At 37.0% G+C, this 26,190-nt stretch overlaps 1 protein-coding gene across 1 annotated transcript in view; it reads left to right on the plus strand.

Annotated features, from left to right (window-relative positions):
- The window catches only part of LOC136876242 (glutathione synthetase), a 226,809-nt gene that overhangs the window by 29,760 nt on the left and 170,859 nt on the right, over window positions 1–26,190 (plus strand). The window contains exon 3 of the mRNA XM_067150023.2: window positions 7,275–7,458. Within this exon, the coding sequence (XP_067006124.1) occupies window positions 7,275–7,458 (184 nt within the window). The remainder of the gene's footprint in view (window positions 1–7,274; window positions 7,459–26,190) is intronic.

A 26,190-nucleotide genomic window follows, 5' to 3' on the forward strand; every position in this document is an offset into this window, starting at 1 on the left:
GAAGAGGCTGTTGATGCTGATGAAATGGGAGACCCAATTTTGAGGTCAGAGTTTGACAGAGCTGTGAGTGACCTCAATAGGCACAAGGCACCTGGAATTGATGACATTCCCTCTGAATTACTGACTGCCTTAGGAGAAACCAGCATGACAAGGTTATTTCATTTAGTATGCAAGATGTATGAGACAGGAGAAGTCCCATCCGATTTTCGGAAGAATATTATTATACCTATTCCTAAGAACAGGTGTGAAAACTACCACACCATTAGTTTAGTATCTCATGCCTGCAAAATTTTAACACGGATTATTTACAGAAGAATGGAAAAACAAGTTGAAGCTGAGTTGGGAGAAGATCAATTTGGCTTCAGAAGAAATGTAGGAACACGTGAAGCAATCCTGACTTTACGTCTGATCTTAGAGGATCGAATCAAGAAGGACAAGCCCACGTACATGGCATTCGTAGATCTAGAAAAGGCATTCGATAGTGTTGATTGGACCAAGCTATTTATGATTCTGAAGATGATAGGGATCAGATACCGAGAACGAAGCATTATTTACAATCTGTATAAAAATCAGTCTGCAGTGATAAGAATCGAGGGCTTTGAAAAAGAAGCAGCAATCCAGAAAGGAGTGAGGCAAGGCTGCAGTTTGTCCCCTCTCCTTTTCAATGTTTACATAGAACAGGCAGTAAAGGAAATCAAAGAGAAATTTGGAAAGGGAATCACAGTCCAAGGAGAGGAAATCAAAACCTTGAGATTTGCCGATGATATTGTTATTTTATCTGAGACTGCAGAAGATCTCGAAGTTGCTGAATGGTATGGATGAAGTCTTAGGTAAGGAGTACAAGATGAAAATAAATAAGTCCAAAACGAAAGTAATGGAGTGCAGTCGAACGAAGGCAGGTGATGTAGGAAAATATTAGATTAGGAAATGAAGTCTTAAAGGAAGTAGATGAATGTTGTTACTTGGGTAGAAAAATTACTAACGATGGCAGAAGTAAGGAGGACATAAAATGCAGACTAGCACAAGCAAGGAAGAGCTTTCTTAAGAAAAGAAATTTGCTCACTTCAAACATTGATATCGGAATTAGAAAGATGTTTTTGAAGACCTTCGTATGGAGTGTGGCATTGTATGGAAGTGAAACATGGACGATAACTAGCTCAGGAAGAAAGAGAATAGAAGCTTTTGAAATGTGGTGTTACAGAAGAATGCTGAAGGTGAGATGGATAGATCGAATCACGAATGAAGAGATACTGAATCGAATTGGTGAGTGGAGATCGATTTGGCTAAAATTGACGAGAAGAAGAGATAGAATGATAGGACACATCTTAAGACACCCAGGACTTGTTCGGTTGGTTTTTGAAGGAAGTGTAGGTGGTAAAAAGGTAGGGGTAGACCAAGGTATGAATATGACAAACAGATTAGAGCAGATGTAGGATGCAATAGTTACGTAGAAATGAAAAGGTTAGCACAGGATAGGGTGGCATAGAGAGCTGCATCAAACCAGTCTATGGACTGATGACTCAAACAACATCACTGTCTCTGGTATTTTATTGGTCGGTATAAATTTTCCTCTTCGATCACATGCAACTATCCCGTTCATATTTTTGTACATAGAAACCCTGACAAACTTGTCAGTGACACAGCGTATTCAAAAACATAATTTTACACACAGGAATTATTTTATGTTTATTTTCCAGTGTGTAGAGTTTTGTCATCTTTCTTCTCTCTGTAGAACTGCCCATTCCTTTACGAGTTCTGTGTCTAATTTTTGGAACTTCTTTCACCAAAGTTCCTATTATCTGACATTTCTGGTCCCAAGAACTAGACTCCTTCCAAAATGCATCAAGTATATTTTTCCGTACCTCTTCAGTTAATTTCTCGGCATATTTCATCCTACACTTACTCGGAGGCTTAAGTGTGCGTGCTGGGACTTCCTTCCCACCCTTCACTGATTTATAAGCTGCCCCAATCAATCTGCTTCTTTTAGCACTACTTCTTTTCCAACTTGAGGGGTCTCAGATCCTTTTTCTTCCAAGTTTCCGTTAGTTGCAGGTAACTCACATGCCTCTCTTGAGTTATTTTTGACATTCTGAAATTAAAATAAACTTTATGATAATAATATTAATACTAATAAAGTAAATTATAATTGGCATGATGTTGTGGGCACAAAAAATCAAACTGGCCGTTTAGAGAAAGCCCACTGCCTTCATGTTTGTAATTTGGGTCCAAGTCAGAGAAGTCTGATGCGATGTCATCTTGCAAGTCTTCCATATGCTCTTCATCTTCATCCACAGGACTCTCATGCAAATGCTTGCCATCCAATGTCTCTTCACCTGAGATTTTTTTTTTTTTTACATCAGCAATATGCGAGATTTGTAATGGAAGTTTAGGAGCTAAGTTTATGTTGATAAATAGCACTAAACGGTAATAATAACGATGATTAAGATTTTTACTAAAAATACAGCATACGTTAATGGGATCTAATTTTATCAGATGAAGTTAGTATTACTTCATTCTATACATCGAAGTTGGTGATTAGGGTGTAACTCCACAAAATGTACTCAGTAACAAAGAGTGGGTTACTACGGAACTCTTAAGTAAGAAACATAAATTTACCTCTCACTTCACGTGCTTGCTTCAGAGCAAGTTGCAATATCACCTTTCCTCTTGAAAAACTATTAATTTAGTATTCGAGAGATAGTGGGTTCGAACCCCACTGCCGCAGCCCTGAAGATGGTTTTCCGTGGTTTCCCATTTTCACACCAGGCAAATGGTGGGGGTGAACCTTAATCACCGATGCTTCCTTCCCACTCCTAGCCCTATCCTGTCCCATCACCGCCATAAGACCTATCTGTGTCGGTGCGACGTGAAGCAAGTAGCAAAAAAAAACTCCTATTCATTTTGCGTGCGTTCAAACACCGAAGTCTCACGAAACTTAACTTTTTGTGGCTTACAATATTTTACTGTTGTTTTCACACTAATTTGCATGCGATAATGCAGGTTTTTTTATATTCCGTAATACAGGAAACAATAATAACGTTCACAGTAATAAGCACACTTCATTATCGTTCTCTAATAGTGTAGGCATAAGGCGAATGTTTATTGACTCTTTCTTCCCGCGGTGAAATTACTCAGAAGAAGAAAGGCGGATGTCCCACAAGCTACCTTGCAGCACTAAGAAGTTTTCTGCAAAGGCGGATGTCCCACACGCGCCATTTCTGCCCTAAAAGCACTCTAGTCTACCGCCTTTATGCCATACTCTAAATCCACAGGGAATGGCAACATTACAACCACCCTTATTCCATAGATGCGGTCAATTATACCGAATACAAAAATGGCCGTAACTCACAATCACAAAAATGGACATACGCCCTTTTGTCTCTCAGGTATGGAATTGGCAACCATATAAATATTTTCAACTTTAACCATATCACAAGTTAAGATCTTATATAATACAATAAAATGAATATATATTTAAACAATAAAATGTTTTTCATTTCTCAACAAGTCGAAGACTTGCGGGTCTGTTGTACAAAGTATTTGCTATAATTATTGTCATACTGTGGTAAGTTCAAATTAAAATTTACACATAGTTATTAAAATAGTTCTGTTCATAAAACTCTTTCTGCTTAATTAAATACACTTCATAATTCTGCTTATAGTGCCATCGTAAACAGATTACAAAATGTTATGTAGTGTCCTTTTTGACAGTATTGTTCTGTGAAAATGAGCCTGATGAGGTGGAGACGTACAAATAAAGTCCTTAAGCTATTAATAATAACTACGTTTCCCAGTTCAAATGCGGAACCTGTGAATAATAAGAAAATATAATAGAAAATATAAACGCTGGTTGATAGAGCAAACGCCTGAAAAGCTGTACATCTGTTCTGTCTTTGACATGCTCTATTGGTGAAAAATATCTAATTCCCTCCATGGGAACTTAGAATTTTCCATTCGGAATTGCTAGGCGGGCAATAATTTCTTTGTGGATATTTATCTCCCGTATGCAGTTATCAGACTGTGCCTCTTATAATGGGCTTCTGATAAGTTCCCCTGCATACACCCCATTGTCAGTGGGTAGGGTCTGACACATCCCACTCCGAAGAGTCTAGCATCAGACCTAAGACGAAACGCTGGTTGATAGAGCAAACACCTGAAAAGCCTTACATCTGATCTGTCTCGGAGGGAGGGAAAGATATAAGATCGTGTCCAATAACGTAAGTGTTTATATGACTCATCTCAAAAGGTTGTAGACTGAGTGAAGCGTATTGAAAAAATGAGCCTGATGAGGTGGAGACGTACAAATGAAGTCCTTAAGCTATTAATATGAACTACGTTTCCCAGTTCAAATGCGGAACCTGTGAATAATAAGAAAATATAATAGTTATAATATCTCGGAGGGAAGGAAAGATATAAGATCATGTCCAATAACGTAAGTATTTATATAACTCATCTCAAAAGGTTGTAGACTGAGCGAAGCATATTGAAGCACTGTGAACAATGATCTGATGGAGTTCAAGTGCCCACAGTGGGTTGGGACTGAGAGGGGGAATAGGGGTAAGTGGGAGGAGAGACTGTGGAGCGGTAGTGTAAGGCGGATCCGGGGGGCGTTGTGGAAGAAAGGAATAGCGAGCAAAACTATTACACGTAACATGAAAAACTGAACTATTGGCAGGAACTTGTACGTTTTAAAAGAATGCAATAAGTAAATCAAATAGAACTTCAGATTTTTTGGAAATCTCATTTAAGTTAAGGTTTGGATTGAAATATTTAAGTGTATATAGCAACATTCCAGAATTATAAACGTGTCATCCACGTACCTAGACCAAAACAGTATGTTATGAAATTTATTGTCATTCTCTATTACAGTGTCTTCTAAAAAATCCACATACATCTCCGCCAAAATCCCCGAGGCTGGAGACCCCATTGCTAAACCATCTTGTCAAAGACAAAGTAGTTGTTATTTAATAGTAATTTAATTATGCTCATGACATGTATTTCAAATTCACTCAAGTAGGTTGCCTCCACCTAAGTCACTTGCAGATGACTTAGTGGTGCTGGTCGCCACCTCAGAAGATGATTTACAGTGTTCAATGTATAACCTAAACCTAGTCTCAGAAAAGTTCTCAATGGAAATATCCCATGAGAAAACGAAGATAATAGATTTCTGTGGCAAGGAACCAGTAAGAAGCAAGATCTCCTTAAGTAACAACATTTTGGAAAGAGTAAATTATTTTTAATACCTCGGCTACAAACTGTCTTTCTTTGAAGAATTGGACATACCCGAGAAAATCTCCAAATTCAACAGATGTTTGGGAATCATCAATAAAGTTTTTAGACCATCATTAGTTCAAAAACACACCCGTACAAGAATTTACAAAACCTTAGCAAGACCTGTACTTTGCTATGGAAGTGAAGCGTGGACTCCGAGGAAGTGCAATGAGAGTAGAATAACTACAACTGAAATGAAATTCATGCGGCAAACAGCAGGTGTCACTAAGTGGGAACACAAGAAATACAAAAGTACTGAATAATCTTAAAAGCAGACCTATATTGGAATACATCTATGAATACCAGAGAAATTGCTAGAACACCTAAACAGGATGGACAGAAGCAGGATCCCCAAAGCAGTTATAAACCACTGCCCCGTTGGGAAGAGATCTCTGGGACACCCCAGGAAGAGATGGCATGTAAATGCAAATCTTTTGTATAGACTGTAACTGTTCTTCTATAGGACTAATACATGAAAGGATGATGATGATGATGATGATCACAAACGACTTTCAGAATCGGAATATGGCACACACAATGTGATGATATACTGGTAGCTTTAAAATATTCACTCGGTTAGCAGAAGGCTTAGCAATTCCAAATGGAAATTCTAAGTTCCCATGGAGGGAATTAGATTCTTTTCCACCAATAGAGCATATAAAAAATCAGATCAAAAATTAGATAGATGGCTTTTCCGGCGTTTGCTGTGGAGTTTTATCTCCTGTATGCAGTTATCAGACTGTGCTTCATAAATAAGCTTCTGATAAGTTCACCTGCATACACCCCAGCGTCAGTGGGTAGGGTCTGACACATCCCACTCTGAAGAGTCTAGTGTCAGACCTAAGACGAAACGCTGGTTAATAGAGCAAACGCCGGAAAAGCCATCCATCTAATTTTTGATCTGATAGCAGAAGGCTTACCACACGCGAAATTTAAAAAAATGAAATTCACAACAAACTGAAATATAATATTATGGACAGTGACTCGCTGTTTCCTCCAACATTCTGGTAATTACAGGTAGAAAACAGCAAAATACGGATTCCACATCTTGGACAGAATACCAGACACATTCAGATGCCTTATGCGAAGGTAATGGGCAACTCCCTCAGGATGAGAATGAGCAAGCATCATAAATTACACAATCTGATTAGGAATGCACACACAGTAATTACATCCTTTAAAAGGAAAAATGACATGAATTACACTTTTTGCAATTACAGTAATGTGACTGAAATGACTAGAGACATAATGAAAGGTAGTGAACTTTTTTTACAAGATTAGAATTTAAATCGAATTTACCATCTTACTTAATTTTGAGGTTAGCTTGGAGATCAGTTACCATGTACCAATCGTTCATTCACAACCACGCTCTGCTACCAAATGTATCATTGCAATAGGCTACAAAACATAATGAACACATGATAATAATGAATCTTAAAAATTACATGAAATTTTAAGCATGTACTCGAGAAGACTTAAAATACAAACAACAGGTAGACCAGGTGGGAAACATTTGAATTGGGTATTACATGATTGTAATTCTTCCGTTCGTTTTCAGTCAAAAAAACCTCCAGTAGGTGTAATGCAGGTCGAACTTCACTTCCATTATTCCATCCTTTACAGTTTCCTGCCATCTTCCATAAATGGTTATATTGTTAACTGTGAAGAATGGTGTTGCAGGAATTTGTTTTGTTTTATTGTGTTTAAATGAGTTATTGACATTCTAGGAACTCTCTTGTGTAAAATAAGATATAAATACAAGAAACATACATAAATAAGATAAAGTTTATTGAAGAATTATTGGTGTACATGATTTTAAACTGAAGATTAGTTATTAATTGTGTGCAGGTTCTTCTGGATAATGGTGTTTTTTGTATAATTTTCTCTATACGTTTCTTGTCCTGGTTGAAGGTAGTGTACATAATTGTTGGACTTGAATATTTACTGATTTTAAATATATTGTCAAAGCTAAAGCTTATATAATATTGCAATTATCTTTGCAGGTATCTGCATGCATTCAAAAACAAATTTCAATAGAGATGCTGTGCAGTTTGCTCCATTTGTTCTTTTACCATCTGTGTTTCCAAGGGATGAATTTGAAAAAGCAGTAAAACTCCAACCACTTTTGAATGAACTTATGCATAGAGTTGCTCATGATCACGAGTTTCTTGTCGAAACTTTAAAAAGGTATGTTATAAACATACGTAAATTCTGTTTACTGAGTGGTATATATCAGTTTATAGGATTTCTTAAATTCTAATTCCACTTCTGAGACTTGCGGGAAGTGCAGCATCTATTGATCATCCTCCTCGCCATCTACCTTTTGCCCTTCTTCCTCCTATTGTTTAACTCTCAAACAGGGTTGTAAATACATAGCTGTCTCTGTGGGTCAGTGTTAGTGTGTCAGGAAAGCGGGTTCAAACCCGGCAGCAGTGGATAGAAGTCTATTTGACACTCCACATCATATAATGTTGGTATGTAAAAGATCTCTGCTGACTTGGTATCTACCAGACAACATGAAAATCCACAGCCTGTTTCCAGTAATTCGACCTGGTCAGGAATGTAATTAATGAAGCCCCCTTCTAGCGGTGAGGATATAAATTGTGCCGGCTGCTGAAGCCTGTCGCACTCCTCTGGGGCAATGATTAATACTTGATAGATGAAATGAGTGTGTTGCTGGAATGAAATATGATGAGAAAACCGGAGTATCTGGAGAAAACCCTGTCCCGCCTCTGCTTTGTCCAGCACAAATCTCACATGGAGTGACCAGAATTTATCTACCGGACAAGAATAATAATAATAAAAATAATATATTTTATTTATTTTACATTTTATAGCCTACATTGGACCACTCTTAGTCAGTTACACAAAGGATTTCTTGATTTGCTATCAGCCCAATATTTTTTCATTCTGAGAGATGCTGCCTTCCTTTGTTTTGTTGAAAATAGCCTCCCATTAGACCTTTCATTGATTGTGATGTGTAGCCTGGTGTGTGTTTTAACTATCTTAATTTTTCTGTTTTGTTTTTGAGACCGTCTATTGTTATTTGTAGTTCTTTAATATGCTTCTTAATTTCCTTGATCCATTTAATCTTGGTCTTGCTATTCCATAATTTTTCATTTATTCTTCTGCTAGTTCTGGTGTCAGGTGTTCTGATAAGATGTCCAAAGAATGATATATATTTTTTCCTAATCGTGCTCAATACTGGTTCAATTTCCTTATAAACTGTTTTATTTGATGGTATTCTCCATTGTCCATTAACTTGATACTGTTTATTAATGCATGTTCTAATTATTTTTCTTTCTGTCTTAAGTATTTTTGTCTGTCTGTTTCAGCTGTATTAGTAGTTTTAAAAATCGTTTCACTATCATAAGTTATTTCTGGCTGTGTGACTGTTATTAATGTCATCATTTTGCTGCTATCGATAAGCTTTTTTTATTGTATGAAGTCTTGGCAATATATTTTGCTTCATTTAATTTATTTATTCTGTTGTGCCAAGATGGTTTCTCAATAAGATTGTAAGTTATGATTTCTCTTAAATACTTAAATTTGTCAGCAATTTTGATTTCTTGCTCATCAATTGTTATTTTATTTACCAGTGGGGGATGTGTAAACATGATCTCAGTTTTTTTTTCAAAGGATATTGTAAGACCTATTTTTTGTGCTATTTCCTGTAGAGTTTTAATTTGGTGTAGAGTTCCCTGAATTTTGTTGGACAGTACAGCAAGGTCATCCTAAACAATTTAAACTTAAATTATGTTCTTGACCTTGTACCATTCCCTTATTATAAATTCTAATGCACAATTATAGTAATGGTGAGAAACCGTCTCCTTGTCTTAAACCTGTTTTAATCAAAAATGGTTCAGAACTTCTCCTCTAAACTTTACTTTTGATATGGTATTAGTTAAAGTAAGTTCTATCAGTTTAATTAATTTAGGATGGAGTCAAAAATTCCATAACATTGTTAACATTGAAGTTCTATGTATACAATTTTATGCCTTCTTAAAGTCAACAGATGTTGTTGTTGTTGTTATTATTGCACCTTCCATCAGTTCCGATTGCGCCACGACGGACGACTAACATAATGCACCGGCTATTCCTCCTCTTTCGATTATACCACGTATCGAAGTCAATTGTATGGATCGTGCATTAAATATGATGCTAAGTATCGGTAGCTACATCTGTCTCCATTAATCCGACAACAATAAAATTTTTACTCCTTCATATTTTTTGATTAAAATAATTATCTCCTTTCCACGTTTCACTGTATGCATCAAATTATTCTCTGACTTGTTACACGATACCTCTCAGGGGTAACTAATATGCATCAATAAAATATATTTTGTACGCGAGATCAACTGGGAACCCGCATATCCTCTTTTATGTTTAACCAGCAATTCCATTTTTCCTTAAATATCAATAAAAATCATCACACAAACTCATCCAACCAAAAATAATCCTGCAAGAGTTCAATATAAACTAGTCAGGTATAATAATGAAATAAATTGCAATAATAATAATAATAATTTAAATGTTCAAATTCTTGTTTTATTCATGATCATGAATTCCCCTGGGATGAATTATTCGTCTGTTAATATATTTAATTACATTCAACGTCTCTTCTTCCAATAAAAAAAAAATATATATATCAACAAAGTCTTTGACTAAGATCAAATCATTACTTCGTTAAAAGAAATATGGTTCTCACAATATTAAAGCAAAGAAAAGTTTACAAAGTATCATATATCATAACTGTCAATCTCATTAAGTAGTAATCTTGCCGGATATTTATAAAATTAAAGTATCAGGAAAGTTGAAAATGCGAATAAATTCATAAGTTGAATTAAGTTAAAAGTGTAGTTAACATCAAAACTGAATCAAATCACAATTCAATTACATCAAAAATGCTTATTTTTCTTCTCAACAAATCATCCATCATTTCGTTCATCCTTGCTTGATTTTCAATTGTAATGCTAGCAGAAAAAGCAAAGTTCGAAATGTCATAGCTTCAAATAGCTATTTTTAATATATATTCTGATGCATAAAAAAATATCAGCTTCACCTGTTACTGGATAAATATATCCGTAATATTTCCTACAACGTAAATGTAGGTATCGCCTAATAAATTCTAACCATTGTCCTATCAGGTCTTGCATCAATTAAGATTCACTATCGCATCTAAGTTCAATCATTAGCTCATGGAATTCTAGAGAATATTGCTGATGACATATATTTACCTGTCAATGGCAGATACTTTAATTATGAGGATACTTCCTCCCATCAAATCATGGCTTCGACAAAACAAATCAAATAAGACTTATTACAACATGTGAAATTCTCCTAGTAGATATCAGGTCTACACCTTAATATATATTATGTGAAAATTTTATTTTGATGACTGTATATGGTTATCAGCCTACGGATTCTGTATGGTATTTCACCGTATGAATATCCTATTAACCCAAAACTTCCTATGCCGCTACTAAAATCGTGCCGCAAACACATCATTTATAACCAATGGCTAGTATCACGTCACGTAATTACTACCAACAAATCATAAATACACTGACAGAGCAAATGCAACACCAAGAAGGAGTGGTTCGAAAGGGATGAAAGTTGGGGGAAAAACAGAGACGGCACGGACGAATAATTGATGTTTATTTCAAACCGATATGCAGGTTACACAATGAGCACGGCATCGACTCAGTAGGATGTAGGACCACCGCGAGCGGCGATGCACGCAGAAACACGTCGAGGTACAGAGTCAATAAGAGTGCGGATGGTGTCCTGAGGGATGGTTCTCCATTCTCTGTCAACCATTTGCCACAGTTGGTCGTCCGTACGAGGCTGGGGCAGAGTTTGCAAACGGCGTCCAATGAGATCCCACACGTGTTCGATTGGTGAGAGATCCGGAGAGTACGCTGGCCACGGAAGCATTTGTACACCTCGTAGAGCCTGTTGGGAGATGCGAGCAGTGTGTGGGCGGGCATTATCCTGCTGAAACAGAGCATTGGGCAGCCCCTGAAGGTACGGGAGTGCCACCGGCCGCAGCACATGCTGCACGTAGCGGTGGGCATTTAACATGCCTTGAATACGCACTAGAGGTGACGTGGAATCATACGCAATAGCGCCCCAAACCATGATGCCGCGTTGTCTAGCGGTAGGGCGCTCCACAGTTACTGCCGGATTTGACCTTTCTCCACGCCGACGCCACACTCGTCTGCGGTGACTATCACTGACAGAACAGAAGCGTGACTCATCGCCATTCCCTCATCCAAGTAGCTCTAGCCCGGCACCATGCCAGGCGTGCACGTCTATGCTGTGGAGTCAATGGTAGTCTTCTGAGCGGACGCCGGGAGTGCAGGCCTCCTTCAACCAATCGACGAGAAATTGTTCTGGTCGATATTGGAACAGCCAGGGTGTCTTGCACATGCTGAAGAATGGCGGTTGACGTGGCGTGCAGGGCTGCCACCGCTTGGCGGCGGATGCGCTGATCCTCGCGTGCTGACGTCACTCGGGCTGCGCCTGGACCCCTCGCACGTGCCACATGTCCCTGCACCAACCATCTTCGCCACAGGCGCTGCACCGTGGACACATCCCTATGGGTATCGGCTGCGATTTGACGAAGCGACCAACCTGCCCTTCTCAGCCCGATCACCATACCCCTCGTAAAGTCGTCTGTCTGCTGGAAATGCCTCCGTTGACGGCGGCCTGGCATTCTTAGCTATACACGTGTCCTGTGGCACACGACAACATGTTCTACAATGACTGTCGGCTGAGAAATCACGGTACGAAGTGGGCCATTCGCCAACGCCGTGTCCCATTTATCGTTCGCTACGTGCGCAGCACAGTGGCGCATTTCACATCATGAGCATACCTCAGTGACATCAGTCTACCCTGCAATTGGCATAAAGTTCTGACCACTCCTTCTTGGTGTTGCATTTGCTCTGTCAGTCAGTGTACATATCTTTCTCCATATTTCAACCGTAAACAATATATCTCCACATTATTCATATCAACAAATATATCCCTCCGAATATTCATACTTATAATCTCATCATTACGTCGTATATACTCTAACACACACATAAATATCAAATATTTCTCCTTTAGTGGCTTATCGTTTCATTATTCCATTATCGTACGGCAATGATGCATTAATGGGTTTAATTTCTATTGAAATACACATAATCACTCTTTCCTGTAAAAGAAATACATGTGAATGAATCGAGCTCGTATTTACTTACATGCGGAGACGTACTGGCAATAACCAAGTCTTAATATCTTATAAAATCATCTATTTCCACTCCGCATTACAGCTGGATTAAATCACTTTGTGTAACACTTTTCTTTGGCGAAAGTCAAAATGTCGTTTTCCAATCTCTCCACATTTGACTATAAGCATCCCTACATAAGAATGTTGATTTACGTAATCGAAGATTACCTACATTCATGGTTTTAAGACAATTGTGATAATTTCTTTGCGAAGACACTGCAGATTGAATTCAATTCTCGAAGATATTGTAACAGTAAATGTGGTACTTCAGTAGACATGAGACGCATGGCGTGTACCATTCGTTGAAGTGTGTACAGAGGGAGAGGGTTTGTTTAGAAATAAATCTTAAAATTTTTCCTCTGAGTTTATTAGTAAATTCAAAGTCATGTCACCTCTGTACAGCAGATACAGTAGAAAATGTTCCTCGTCCTAGGGCTGGCAATGTCCTTGGATTCCGGCAGCTCCTCCTTTTCTCATACTAGTGAACCACCATTCCTCCCCCGATGGAAGTTCTAGAAGATCCATACGGTGTTGATGAAGGGCGTTGAGGTTGTCCTCGTGAATGATGAACGTGAATGAACATCGTTAAGCCTTGGGGCGAGTTAATGCAAAGACTGCTTCTGCACAGATGAGAGGAAAGTTTATCAATGGCTTTGACAAGGTTCAAACGCAAAAAAATGTATTTTTGAAAGTTTATCACACGGTGAAATGTCACTAAATTTTGTCCCGTGATAAATGAAAAGAAGGCCACTAAACTCGAATGAGCATGTAAGTTTAATACTCATAAAAATAAAAGTCCACACGAAACTTATTGTCGAATTTTAACAGAGTCACTTGAAGTTTGTGGCACTTGGCATAATGTAAAGTAATGCCGCACGACTTAGTTCTTTGAAGCACTGTTCAACGTAATTTAATTGGATTCGAAAATAAAGATGTTTCACTCGTGAATTCGAACTCATTCACGTATTGATAATAACATGAAATCAAAAGACGAAATTAATCGAGTATTGACAGTCCTCGGTTCGACTGTTCGTAAAACTGAATGTTCGTAGAATTGAAAGGTGCTGTTTAGTAGAATTGAAATGCACAGTTCACACATGCACAGTTTACAGTTCATGACCAACAAATATTTACACAGTTCATGAAATGGCAAATTATTGACGTAGTCATGCTTGCAATCGAGTAAATCTGGATTAAAACACAGTCTCATAAACTTGAAGTATTTAGTACTCTGTAAGGAGCAAATTGTTCTAAGTCCTGTCCATAACATGAAACTTCAAATTACGAGCACTCGAAAACATTCGCAAGTCTTAGACACTCATGTAGAATAACAGTCACTTGATAATCTTCAGACGAAGCACAATTTATATCACGTCCCGTCGGAGTAAAAGTTTGTCACTTACAGTATACAGAAATCCGTACAAGTCCATATTCGACGCGATTGGGTTAAAGTCCACGGACTCGAAGATTGATGGCCGCTTCACGCTAGATCACGGTCCTCGCAAACCGACTGTATGAACTCCACTGCCTAGCGTGCACATACACACTCTGGCCACACACTCAGGCCACACACTGCTCTGCTGAGCAAAGCAGTACTGTATTTATATCTGATCTGGGCCTTCACATCTCGTTCCATAACTTCATCGCCTCATGCCAGATTTACGTGAGACTCGGCAGGAACATAGATAAGGGATCGGGTTACATGGTGATGTTGTTAAATTTGTTTATTATTGTGGGGAAAGTTATTACCCATAGAAACTCGAAGAACATTCCACATCAGTCTAGGCTCTGTATCGCGGCGAGGCAACCTGTGACGTCACCCGCTCTCTACGTCACACACACACAGCTGTTGCTCGCCGTCCAGTCAGTCTTTCGTAGCCGGTCCGGAGCATAACGCGTAAGTTTTTAAAGTTTCTATTACGGGGACTTAGTTTTGTACCGCCGTTACCGGTACAATATAAATGTCGACCTTCTTAAAATCATATTACTAACGTCTACGCACTACTTCTTAAAGTTTACATCAAATCAAATCAAAATCAAAATCTCTTTATTTGCAAATGAGGTGTCTACCTCGGTGGCAAATGGTACACTAAAATACATTATTGTCAAGCACTAAATATTAAATTAACAAGAGAAGAAAATTTTTCCTATAATACAATATTATACAGTTTACGCTAACAATGTTTTCTATTAAACACACAGCTCATCCTTAATAAATTTATATTGTTTACAAAATTCTAATTATAATATCTCCTGTACTACTTACAAATATAGTCAACTGATATACAGTATGTGGAATTGCTTCAAATGATACTATAAAACTGGTATAACATTAATATTTACATTGCATTTATTTATTTACTTTTTTTTTTTTTTACCCGTTCTGGATCCTAAGTAGCATAACGACCTGCTGCGTCTTAACCAGAGCCCCTTTTGCCACCACTTTTCAGAGTTCCTGAAGGGCCTTCACAGCTACCGTAGCGGTCCCAGGGCCCTCGAAGTCCCCACTGTACTTCACCCCTACAGGCAGTCCCCTACTTTGGCTGTCCAAACTCCTTAGACCATAGGATGGAATTAATTTATTCACACACATTTTTTTTTTTTATTTACAATAACCTGCACCGGTCGAATGCCCTCTAACACTTCATTTATTTTCTCTGTTGCTGTTTATTCTCTTCTTGAATATCTGTACAGATTTTGGAAAAGGATCAAACACTACCCCTGGTAAACTGTTCCACTCCTTCACACCCTTCCCAATGAATGAAAATTTACCCCAATCGCTTCTGCTAAAATTCCTTCTAATTTTATATTTGTGGTCAGTCCTGCCGATATAATTATTTTCCATCTGAAGCCTCTCACGGATATCTCCCCATGCTTCTTCTCCTGTATAGGCTCTATATAATCCTGTAAGTCTAGTTTTCTCCCTTCTCTTACTTAAAGTTTCCCACCCAAGTTCCTTTAACATTTCTGATACACTACTCTTTCTCCTGAAATCCCCTGTTACAAATCTTGCTGCTTTCCTCTGCACACTATCTATTTCTTTTATTAGGTATTCTTGGTGAGGATCCCAAACACTGTTTGCATATTCCAATAATGGACGAACCATACTGAAGTAACTTTTTTCTTTTAATTCTTTGTTGCATCCTTTAAGTAGCCTCATTATGACATGTAATGATCTGTATGCTTTCCCAACAATGTCATCAATATGACCCTTCCAGTGCAAATTACTTTCAAATCTCACACCTAAGTATTTGCACTTGCCATCTTTTGGGATAACTACCTCATCCAAAGTATATTCAAATTCAGTTTTAAAGCTCCTGTTTGTAAAAGTTGTAACAGTTGATTTGCCTCCATTAACCTTCATATTATTTTCTTCAACCCATTGTTGGATACTTTCAAGGTCCCTTTGTAATTCTGAACAATCCTCAATGTTGTTTATTTCTCTATAAACAATTATGTCATCTGCATACAATCTTATTTTTGATGTTATATTGTTCCCTAAATCATTTGCGTATATTAAGAAAAGTAACGGACCGATTATACTACCCTGTGCAATTCCCTTCCAAACTTTCTCTTCCTGCGATACATTATTTCCTACTTTGACTTTCTGAACCCTTGAATTTAGAAATGCTTTTATCCAACGTGTAACCCTTACGTCCAATCCTATTCCCTCCAATTTCTTTAATAATATTCCATGTTCCACTCTATTAAAGGCTTTGGAAAGATCTATGGCTATGCAATCTAACTGACCTCCTGAATCCAACTGATCTGATATGTCCTGCTGAAATCCCACCAGTTGTGCCTCACAAGAAAATTTCTTTCTAAATCCATACTGGCTCCTCATGAACCAATTTTTATCATCACATATCCCTCTGATGTACTTCGATATTAAACTCTCCAGAATTTTACAAACTATACTGGTCAGGCTGATTGGTCTGTAGTTCTCTGGTTTCCTTTTATTACCCTTTCCTTTATAAATTGGTATTATTATAGATTCCTTCCATTCCTTTGGTATTACACTATTATTTATGACATAGTCAAAGAGAAATTTTAAATAAGGCACTATGTACCACCCCATTGTCTTTAATACCTCCCCAGTAATTTGATCACTTCCTGCAGCTTTTCCTTGCTGAAGCAGTTGGATTTCTCTGAAAATATCTTCGTTTGTGAATGAGAAGCTTCTTGTTTCCCTCTGTCTGTCTCCCTCTCTATCTTCTGTTTCGGTTTCCAACTCTTGACAATCATCTACTGAATCTCTAAATTCCCTACTAAATAGGTTTGCTTTCTCAGTATCTGTTAAATAGTGTTCACCCCCTTCTCCCACCATTGTAGGAATTTGGACTCCTTTTCCTCTTTGATTCCTGATATATGAATACAGCTTTTTCCATTTCCCTTTGTGGTCATTACCCTCTTGAAGTATGCCATTCATATAATTCTCTTTTGCTTCCTTTTTCACTCTATTCAGTTCCCTCATTAGCTGTTTTCTAGTTTCTCTACTCTCCCTACCCTCTTTGATTTTCCTGTTTACTATTCTACATTTTCTTTTTAATTTTCTTATTTCCCTTGTATAATAAACGGGGTCTGAGGTCATTTTACCCTTCTTAACAGGTACAAATCTCTTCTCTCCTTCCCAAATAATTCCTTTAAATTTAGCCCAAAGTGTATCCACGTTACTCCCTTCACTTATCCAACAACTGAATTGTGATTTAAGGTAAGTCCCAAATTCATCAACTTTAGTATTTCTGTACAATTTCTTGTCTTGTGTAACCCTCTTATTAAGCCTTTTTGGTACGAGTCCTACATCCATTATTATAGCCTTATGGTCTCCTATTCCTTCAATTACCTCAGTTTTATCAACAATTTCCCATGGTTTAACCAAGAATACATCTAGTAAGTTATTGAGACGAGTCGGTTCTTGTACTACTTGTGTAAATCCTCCCTCCCAAATTAACTTATTTGCCAGTTTCTGTTTATGGGCTTCACTTGCAGCTCCTTTCCATTCAACTTCAGGCAAATTTAGATCTCCCCCAATTATTACCATATCATTATTATTGTTTTTATGAGTATAATCTATTATTTTTTCAAAGATTTCCATGTGTCTTTCCTCTCTTCCAGGCCTGTATGTTCCTATAATTCCCACCTCCTTCATATTATCACAAACTAATTTTATCCCTAATATTTCATCCCTTTCATCGGTAAACCATTCATGTGAACAGTAATTTTCCTTCACCAGAATAAACACCCCCCCTCCCTTTTTATCTCCTCGGTCTCTACGATAGACTATGTACCCTTCTGGAAATACTTCTCTATTACCCACCCCTTCTTTCAACCACGATTCCACTCCTATCACCACATCAGTCTCATAAGATTCCATCAATGTACCGAATTTTAATTGTTTATTTACTACACTTTGACAGTTTACCAAGAGCAATCTCAGACCCCCTTCCTCCCTAAAATTTGACTGTTGCAATTGGGTAACTTGAAATTCCTTACTATCCTGAGTTTCTTTTTCTAGTTGACTGAGCCAGCTTGAAGTACAGCTGGCTCTTTCTACTAGTTTTCCTGGTCAGTATTATAACTCAAGGGAGTTGCCTGTTTTACAGTACATATCTTAAGATTAATAAAATCTAGAACAATATTTGCTATCTTTCGTTTACCTGAATTGTTTAGATGGAGGCCATGTTTTGTATAACAGTATCTCTCAAAACTGCTGCATTCAATAACCTGAGTATTCCGAAAATGTTTACAAATTTTAACAATATCTGTATTGACCTTGTCCACTTCAATGTTCACACACGAGTCTCTACTCAAATCATGCCTGTGGGGCACGTTCACTACAAAAACGTTAGTGTGGGTCAGCTTCCCTAGTGTATGTTTAAGTTGTGATCTTACATTCTTGGCGTCGTCGCGAGCTACGTCGTTCGTCCCACGGATGATAAGCACTGCATCGCCGCTCCCGAAGTTCCTAGTTGCTACTTCTACGTTTTCCACAACACTGCTGATAGAAGCTCCTGGATATATTTCTCCCGTTGCTGCTATATTCTCGTCGTTAATAACTCCCGCAATTCCCCTTCCTTGGCTATCACCAAACACAGCTACCTTCGCTGATTTAGGCCTAACTGGGTCTTGAATCTGAATTCTAGGCCTAAATTTTAAACTCGGCACGGCAACGGATCGCGATGATTTGGTTTCACGCGCGCGATCACTTTCTTCCAGGATTAGATTATTTAGGGCAGAAAACCTATTTCTAATGTTTATTTCCGGAAATTCAGTTGTAGATTTCTTCTTAGCCGGCCATCCACGAACTACTTGACACCACGTGCTCGAGTTTGTTACTTGTACCGGTATATCACTCGAAGAATGGTCAGTCCCAAATTCTAGCGATCGCAGTCTTTCTTTTAATTCTTGATTTTCAACTTTAAGAGTCTCATTGTCCTTTTTTAGAATGTTTATAATTTCTAATGCACTTTTATATTCCTCATCGACTGTTTTCGGTGCTTCGTCAACGCCGTCCCCAACAACAACATTCCGAACACACCGCTCACAAATCCAGTCAACATTTTCATTAGTTTTTACGTCTCTAGGGCAATTTCCGCACTTATAATGCCACCATCGATCACATGAATCACACAACATTCCATTTTTCACTAATTTTCGACATTTTCCGCACTTTTCGTCACATTTTACGGTTAATTTACTCGGAGAATAAAACACTACGTCGTCATTACCGGGCGCCATTTTGAAAAAAAAAAAAAGGCAGTGGCTACTAGTTTCAGGCTTGTAGAGTCAGCTGAGTGGTCTTCATCAGTTGTCAACCCCATCTCCGACTTAGTTACTCATCTTGATGCTGTCGTTTGCATGTGACAAGAACATATTTAACACCATTATTAGTATCACAGTTCAGTCTCGCAACAAATTCTCCTGTGTCTAATTTCTAGCCTTTAAAACAGGTTATTACATCAAAATTTACTGACAGTTTCCAGTTATAAGATTTGTAAAGTACTCTAGGTAACTTATGGTTTATAGTAAATATATATTGAGTTAGCGATATATTAAATTTCACCAAGTAACTCGCGTTAGCTTTCAATTTGAGCTTTGGTCTCCGATAACTTAATTCTTCTTTTCTCTTTTCTAAGTTTTCCTCCTCATTAACCTTAATATTTGGTTGTAGATTGGCGTAATATCTTTAATATTACTCGAATTTTCCATTTATTCCTCGAAATCTTCTTCCGTAAAGGCTTCCTCTTTCTTTACGTGACGAAGTTTGCATATATAATTTCGTTCCGATGCTCAACGTAATTGTGATTGTTCACTTTGCCATTTTAACAATTTAAAATATTCTGCATTTTTCTTAGTCACGGCCACATGGATTCTATAGGTCTGAATATCTTACTTCCAGACCACGGTTTATTTGATTCGTTAAATCTGTATATATTTATTTTAAACACATTCACAGCTGCTTTAATTCTATATGTCTGCACTTTCATTATAACATAATCACGACCTATATAATTCTGTATGTCCGTACTTTCTTCTAATGTATTTCTCTACTATATAATCTTTGTCATTTTATTACGATGCATGGCAAACATTGGTGTCATAATATCTCGTTTTAATGTGGTCAGGGCAATGAAATGGTACATTATTATAGGCCTGTTTTGTTTTCTGTAGTATACCATTATTAATTTTAGAGTGATGGTCTGTTCAGCACAGCTTCTCCAGGGTCTAAAACCTCCTTGGTATTCTAACTCTTTTTCTAGTTGATCTTCAATCCTTCCATATAAGATCTTGGAAAAAATCTTGTATGTGCAATTCAAGATAGACAATCCTCTTATAATTATCTGGATCTCTCTCATCTCCTTTTTTTATGAAGAGGGTGTATTAAGGCTGTTGTCGAATGTTCTGTAAACTGTTCAGTGATCCAAATTTTTGTTAAAGCCATGTGTAAGAAAATCTGAAGGATATTACTTGAATATTTCCACATCTCTTCAAAAACTTAGTCTTCTCTACATGCCTTATAATTTTCAAGTTCTTTTAGTGGTTTTTCTAATTCTTGAAATGTTGGAGTGTCTTTGTTATTAAATGTGGTTTTTATTGGAGTGTTTGTATTCATTTGTAATAGTTCCTTAGGTTCTTCACAGTTTACTGAATGCTTTTGCCATTATCTCAGCATTTTGAGTGCCATTTATCCATTTTAGTCTTTCAACATTAACATTAATTTAGGAAAAGCATGATTAACTTCAATGGAGTTCATTATACCCTTATGAAATTCTCTCTTAATTTTTCTAATATTTTGCAAAAATTTCTTCCTGATATTTTTTTAGGTTGATAGCATTTTGTTCTGATTTATGGGCTTGAAACTTTAAACCATGCCTGATGTTTCTCTATGAATTTCATCACATTCTGTCTTCTACCAGGCATGTTTTCTTATGAGGGTTCATTGGAGCTAAATTTTCAGCTTGTTTTTTGAGAACTGGAATCAATTCTTTAAGGTCATTTGTCAGTTTTATTGTTTGCATGACTTCCTTACATTTGTCATTTTTTATTAAGTGGTGTGGGTCATAATTCCTCTTTACTTTATTAGTTTTGACATTCTTCTTCTTTAGTGGTGTGAATTTAAGTTTAATTTTGACAATGTAGTGATCAGAACCAGTATCTATTCCTCTTAATACTTTTACATTATCATTTTCCTTATGAAAAAATTTATCCATACAAACATGGTCTAGCTGCTATTCCCCTTTCCTCCAATCTGGATGCTTCCATGTTTTACGTTTGTTTGGTTTCCTTTTGAAATATGTTGATTTGGATAAAAGGTTATACTCTCTGCAAAGTTCAACAAGTCGTTGGCCATTCTTGTTTGTAAATTTATGTAGATCCCATATTCCAATTATCTCTCCATTATTTTCTTCCCTTCCTAATTGGGCATTAAAGTCTCCTAATCAAATTTTAACATTACTTTTATTTACTTTGTTTATTATGTATTCAAGTAGATCCCAAAATTGATCCACTTCTTTTTTTATTCGTGTTAGAAAATTTTTTCATTATTAGGGGCATGGGCATTTCTTATTGTATACATTTTCTTTGTTGTTTTAAAGGTGAGAGTTTCAGTTATTAGTGATATTGCTTGAAAATCAATTATAGAATCTATTATTTTTAAATTCACTATAAATCCTGTTCCAAATTGGGGACATTGATTCTTAATTCCTCGGTCAGGTATCCCATTATAAATTCTATAACCTTGTGATTCAAAATGTTCTTCCATCATGTTTCTCATTTCTTGAAGGCCCACTATTAAATTTTTTTGTTTACCTAATTCATCTGTGAAAGTCTTAAGTCTTCCAATTTTACAGAGAGAATGAATATTGTGAATTGCAATGTAGTTAATTTGTTGATGTTTAATCCTCTTAAGTTTAGTTGGTTGTGAATGCTCTGACTCATTGCTGTCTCTCAATTGGGTACCCACCGAATCTGAAGTAGCTTTCTCCTGAAGCCTGATTGGACAGGACGGTGGAATTATTTTCCTAGAAGACTTGGTCATATTGACTATTCAAGGTAATGAACCTTAAGTGGAGCAAGCTCCGATTTACAACTATGATTGTTAACCGCAGGGGATGTTATGCGTTTGGTCCGTGAGAGCTATTTTATTTTGCTCAAGTCCACCGGCAAGCTGGTGAAGACCCCCTATCTGCCACCCGGGACACGCCACATCAGAGTATCACCTCTCCGCCTGCTATGACACTGTATTAGGTTCAGGAATAATAATAATAATAATAATAATAATAATAATAATAATAATATCAAGACTAAAGATCTGTCAAGAATCTGTGAGTGTTGAAGCCCATCCTCCTTATTGTTATTACTATTATTGTTATCTCTTTTTCTCACTCTTTAGCTGGAAGGTCTAGTCTTACAGCCTGTTGTTTACATACACAACCCAAACGTTTTAGAACTTCATTTCAATAAGCTATACCCAGGGCAGTTCATTGCTAGAAATCAGTTCAGTATAACCTTATATATTTGATTATTAACCAAAAAAGGAAGTAAATATGCTGCAAGTTGATGTAATGTGTTGAAAATGTGTTATCCAATATGCCAGAAACACACAAAAACAAAAAAACTGATTTGAGATGAGATTAGGAAGTTGATGTGATATACCACGTTACATTTGAATTGCAGAGAGCACACCCGAGGCAGATAACGGGTCTATGTATTCCTATTCTTGTCCCTATCTTTTTGTGTGTGTAGGTTGATTTATCACTTGTTTGTTCCTTTTGGTTACTTAATTTAAATTAAATTGGGCTCCTCTTTTTCACTTTTGTGTTTGTCCTGCATTCCTAGTATTTTATCTTTTTCCCTTTTTCTGTGTTTATCCACCTTTCTTCTTTTCCCACACTTCGCCATCATGACCAAAGATTTGTCAAGAAGGCCCCTCATTGAGTGTTCAAGTCCATCCTCCTGATGAATCTGGAAAGCAGATTGAGAAGAAATGGATGTAACAAAACAGGGATTGATGAAGAGAGAGAGTTCATTTATTTGAAGATGATGGTGTATGAAGATGTGGAGATTGTCCTTGTCCTTGTTCTTTTGTATTTTCAGGTTTGTCCTCGTCTCCTTTTCTGTTCCTTCCTTTTTTGATGCTGACTTTATCCTCTTGTCTTATCCTAACAAAAAAGGTGTTGAATGAAAAAATAGATACACCTGCAAAACATCACACTGGTACTTTAATATCACTGTTTTTTTTATAATTCACATTACCCCAGAATGGTACAGAATAAAATTGTTCAAAACAAGATTCTGATTAAAGTAGATCGTGCGTGTTTCTATCCTAAAATCTACACAAGTTAAAGAACAGTCAAATATCTGTTTGCTCTTTTCTTAAATCCCCAGTCCATTATGAGTTCATTGTAATCTATTACTAAATTAGTAGTTTAAGTATGTTTTACTTCTATTACAAGTCAAGCAGACATACATTATACCTGAAAACACTTTCTATGACCATTATTGCACCTAAAGCAGATGAAAAATGAAAACATACAACCTGTTTTCCAGTCATTGACCGGGTCAGGGATGTAATGAATGAATCATATGTAGGTTATTAGTATGCTGGAATCGCCACCCCCAAAGTGATTTATTAATGACTGATAAATGCTAATGGAGAGTGTTACTGGAATGAAAGATGACAGGGAAAACCGGAGTACCTGGAGAAAAACCTGTCCTGCCTCCTATTTGTCCAGCACAAATCTCACATGGAGGGACCGGGATTTGAACCACGGTATCCAGCGGTGATAGGCTGATGCACTGCCGTCTGAGCCACAGCAGATAACAAAATTTGTTGAAATTATTAGTGTGCTGACATGCACAACCTTCACAGCTGTGTACATACAAAGCACAGCCTAATGTTTTGTAAAATGGTATTGTGGTTGGCTTTACCAATAAATAATTCTTAAATAATCATAGCAACAAACATTTGACAGTAAGTGCTATTAAGAGAAGGAAATTTGGAGAATAAAAATGATGGTGTTTTTGGTTTTACATCCTACCAACTACTTCTGCATTTTTGAGAGGTGCCTAGTTACTGGAATTTTGTTCCATAAGAGTTCCTTTACTTTGTGGTAAACGTACCAATGTGAGGCTGATGTATTAGAGCACCTTCAAGTACCCACCAGGTTGAGCTGGGATAAAACCCATCACCTTGGGCTCTGCAAGTATTGTTGCCTTCTCTTGGGAATATTAAAACATGTATGGCATCCTAAGAACTATATAGAGTTGAGGGAATCGTAGTCAATACATGTTTGGTGCAAAATTTAAACTAATTTTTTTTAGGTTTCCTCAAACATTCAATTTTTGAAAGAATATATACTATTATTAATTCAGATTTTACAAATTGCTCAAGTTATGTCAATTTTTTTGCAGTTTTATAAAATAGCTCATTAACCCATTGTTGAAGGAAGGAAGGGAGGAGAGAGAAAGAGAGAGAGAGAGAGAGAGAGACATTAAATCAGTTAACATTGGTCAGTTTGATGTTATTGTTAGCAAGTTTCATGGGCTTGGAAATTGAAGTCCACTGCATAACAATCAAAACTTCAACGACCGTTTAACTCGTTACCATAATGATTGAACAATATTTCCATGTTGGTGATTTCGGTGTTATTGAACTTCAACCAAGCAAATGGCTGTGCAATATGTGTCCTGTAGCTATCAGCTTGCATTTGGGAAGTAGTGGGTTCGAACTGTCGGCAGCCCTGATATGGTTTTCTGTGGCTTCCCATTTTCACATCAGACAAGTACTAGGGCTGTACCTTAATTAAGGCCATGGTCGCTTCCTTCCTATTCCTAGCCCTTTCGTATCCCATCATCGTTGTAAGACCTATCTGTGTCGGTGTGAGATATAAAGCAAATTTAAAAAAGAAACTTCATCCTGAAAATAAAAAATTGTGAATATCCCTGCTATCACAGTTCCTAAATTGGAAATTGTAGTTTCTATAACCTTTATTATGTACAGGATTTCATTGGAAGAAATATATATTGTACCAGTAACGGACACGCACTTAATCACGTGAGTGATTGCAGATGAGAAGTACGCAGGGTGTGTGCGGTCTTAGAGCAGGAGAGTGTACAGAGAGGGAATTGCAGTTGAATAAATATTGCAAAGTAGGCCACGCTAACTTTTATTACTATTGGCAAATGTAAATAAATTCCCTGTGATTTCATGAAATCCTGGTTAAATGGAACTTGCATACCATCAAAAGTTGATATTTGAAAGCAAATAAAGTTTATTCTTGACATTTGAATTCTGCTAGTGATTGACACTTAGTTATAGTAAAATGGCATTAATATTTAAATATGTTTTGACAGTTCCACCTTTTCAATACAACATTTTTTAAAATATCCTACAATAGTAAAATGGTCAAAATTCATTCTTTAATTTTCAAGCAAGTGCTCAATTCAAAAGTATAATGAAATAAATAAAGTTCCTTTTTGGAATAATTAATCAGTTTGACTTATTATGAAAATAAATAAAGATCACTCTTGAAGTTCCAAACTGAATGCCTATTTAAAAAATTATCGTAAATTAATTAGAGTTCGCTCTTCAAATAATTGGTAAAATTGATATTAACCCCTAATTCACTGAAAAAATATCTAACAAAATGGCTGTCTCGATTGCATTCTATAAATGTCCTTCAAAATTCTTTCCACTCGTTAGCAAGTTCGTTAGAGCTTTGGAGTCATTCTGGTAAGACTTAATATTACACTGGCTTTATGTGTAAAATTGAGAATTATTTGTAAAATCGAAAGTCACTTGAGAAATTGAAAGTAACTTATGAACTTGAAAGTTAAATTGGAAGTCACTTAAATTGATAGTTACTTGGAAAACTGGAAGTGACTTGTGGACTTGAAAGTTAAATTGGAAGTCACAATTCATAAAGCTCGAACTGACTGTTCTTTAAACAACACAGCTGCATATCACCTTTAAGTTGTTGTTCTGGATCTTGAAGTTGCTGGCTCCGTCTGACTGCGTCCTCGCAGTTCCAGAGTACCATGTATCCACCGACGACCAGGAATGCCATCACCATATGTACCCCAATGATCCGGAAGACCATCGCCACGTATCCCCTGAAGCTACAATGTTCCCATGATGGAAG

The sequence above is a fragment of the Anabrus simplex genome, chromosome 6 (genome assembly GCF_040414725.1).
Source record: "Anabrus simplex isolate iqAnaSimp1 chromosome 6, ASM4041472v1, whole genome shotgun sequence".
Taxonomy (NCBI): domain Eukaryota; kingdom Metazoa; phylum Arthropoda; class Insecta; order Orthoptera; family Tettigoniidae; genus Anabrus; species Anabrus simplex.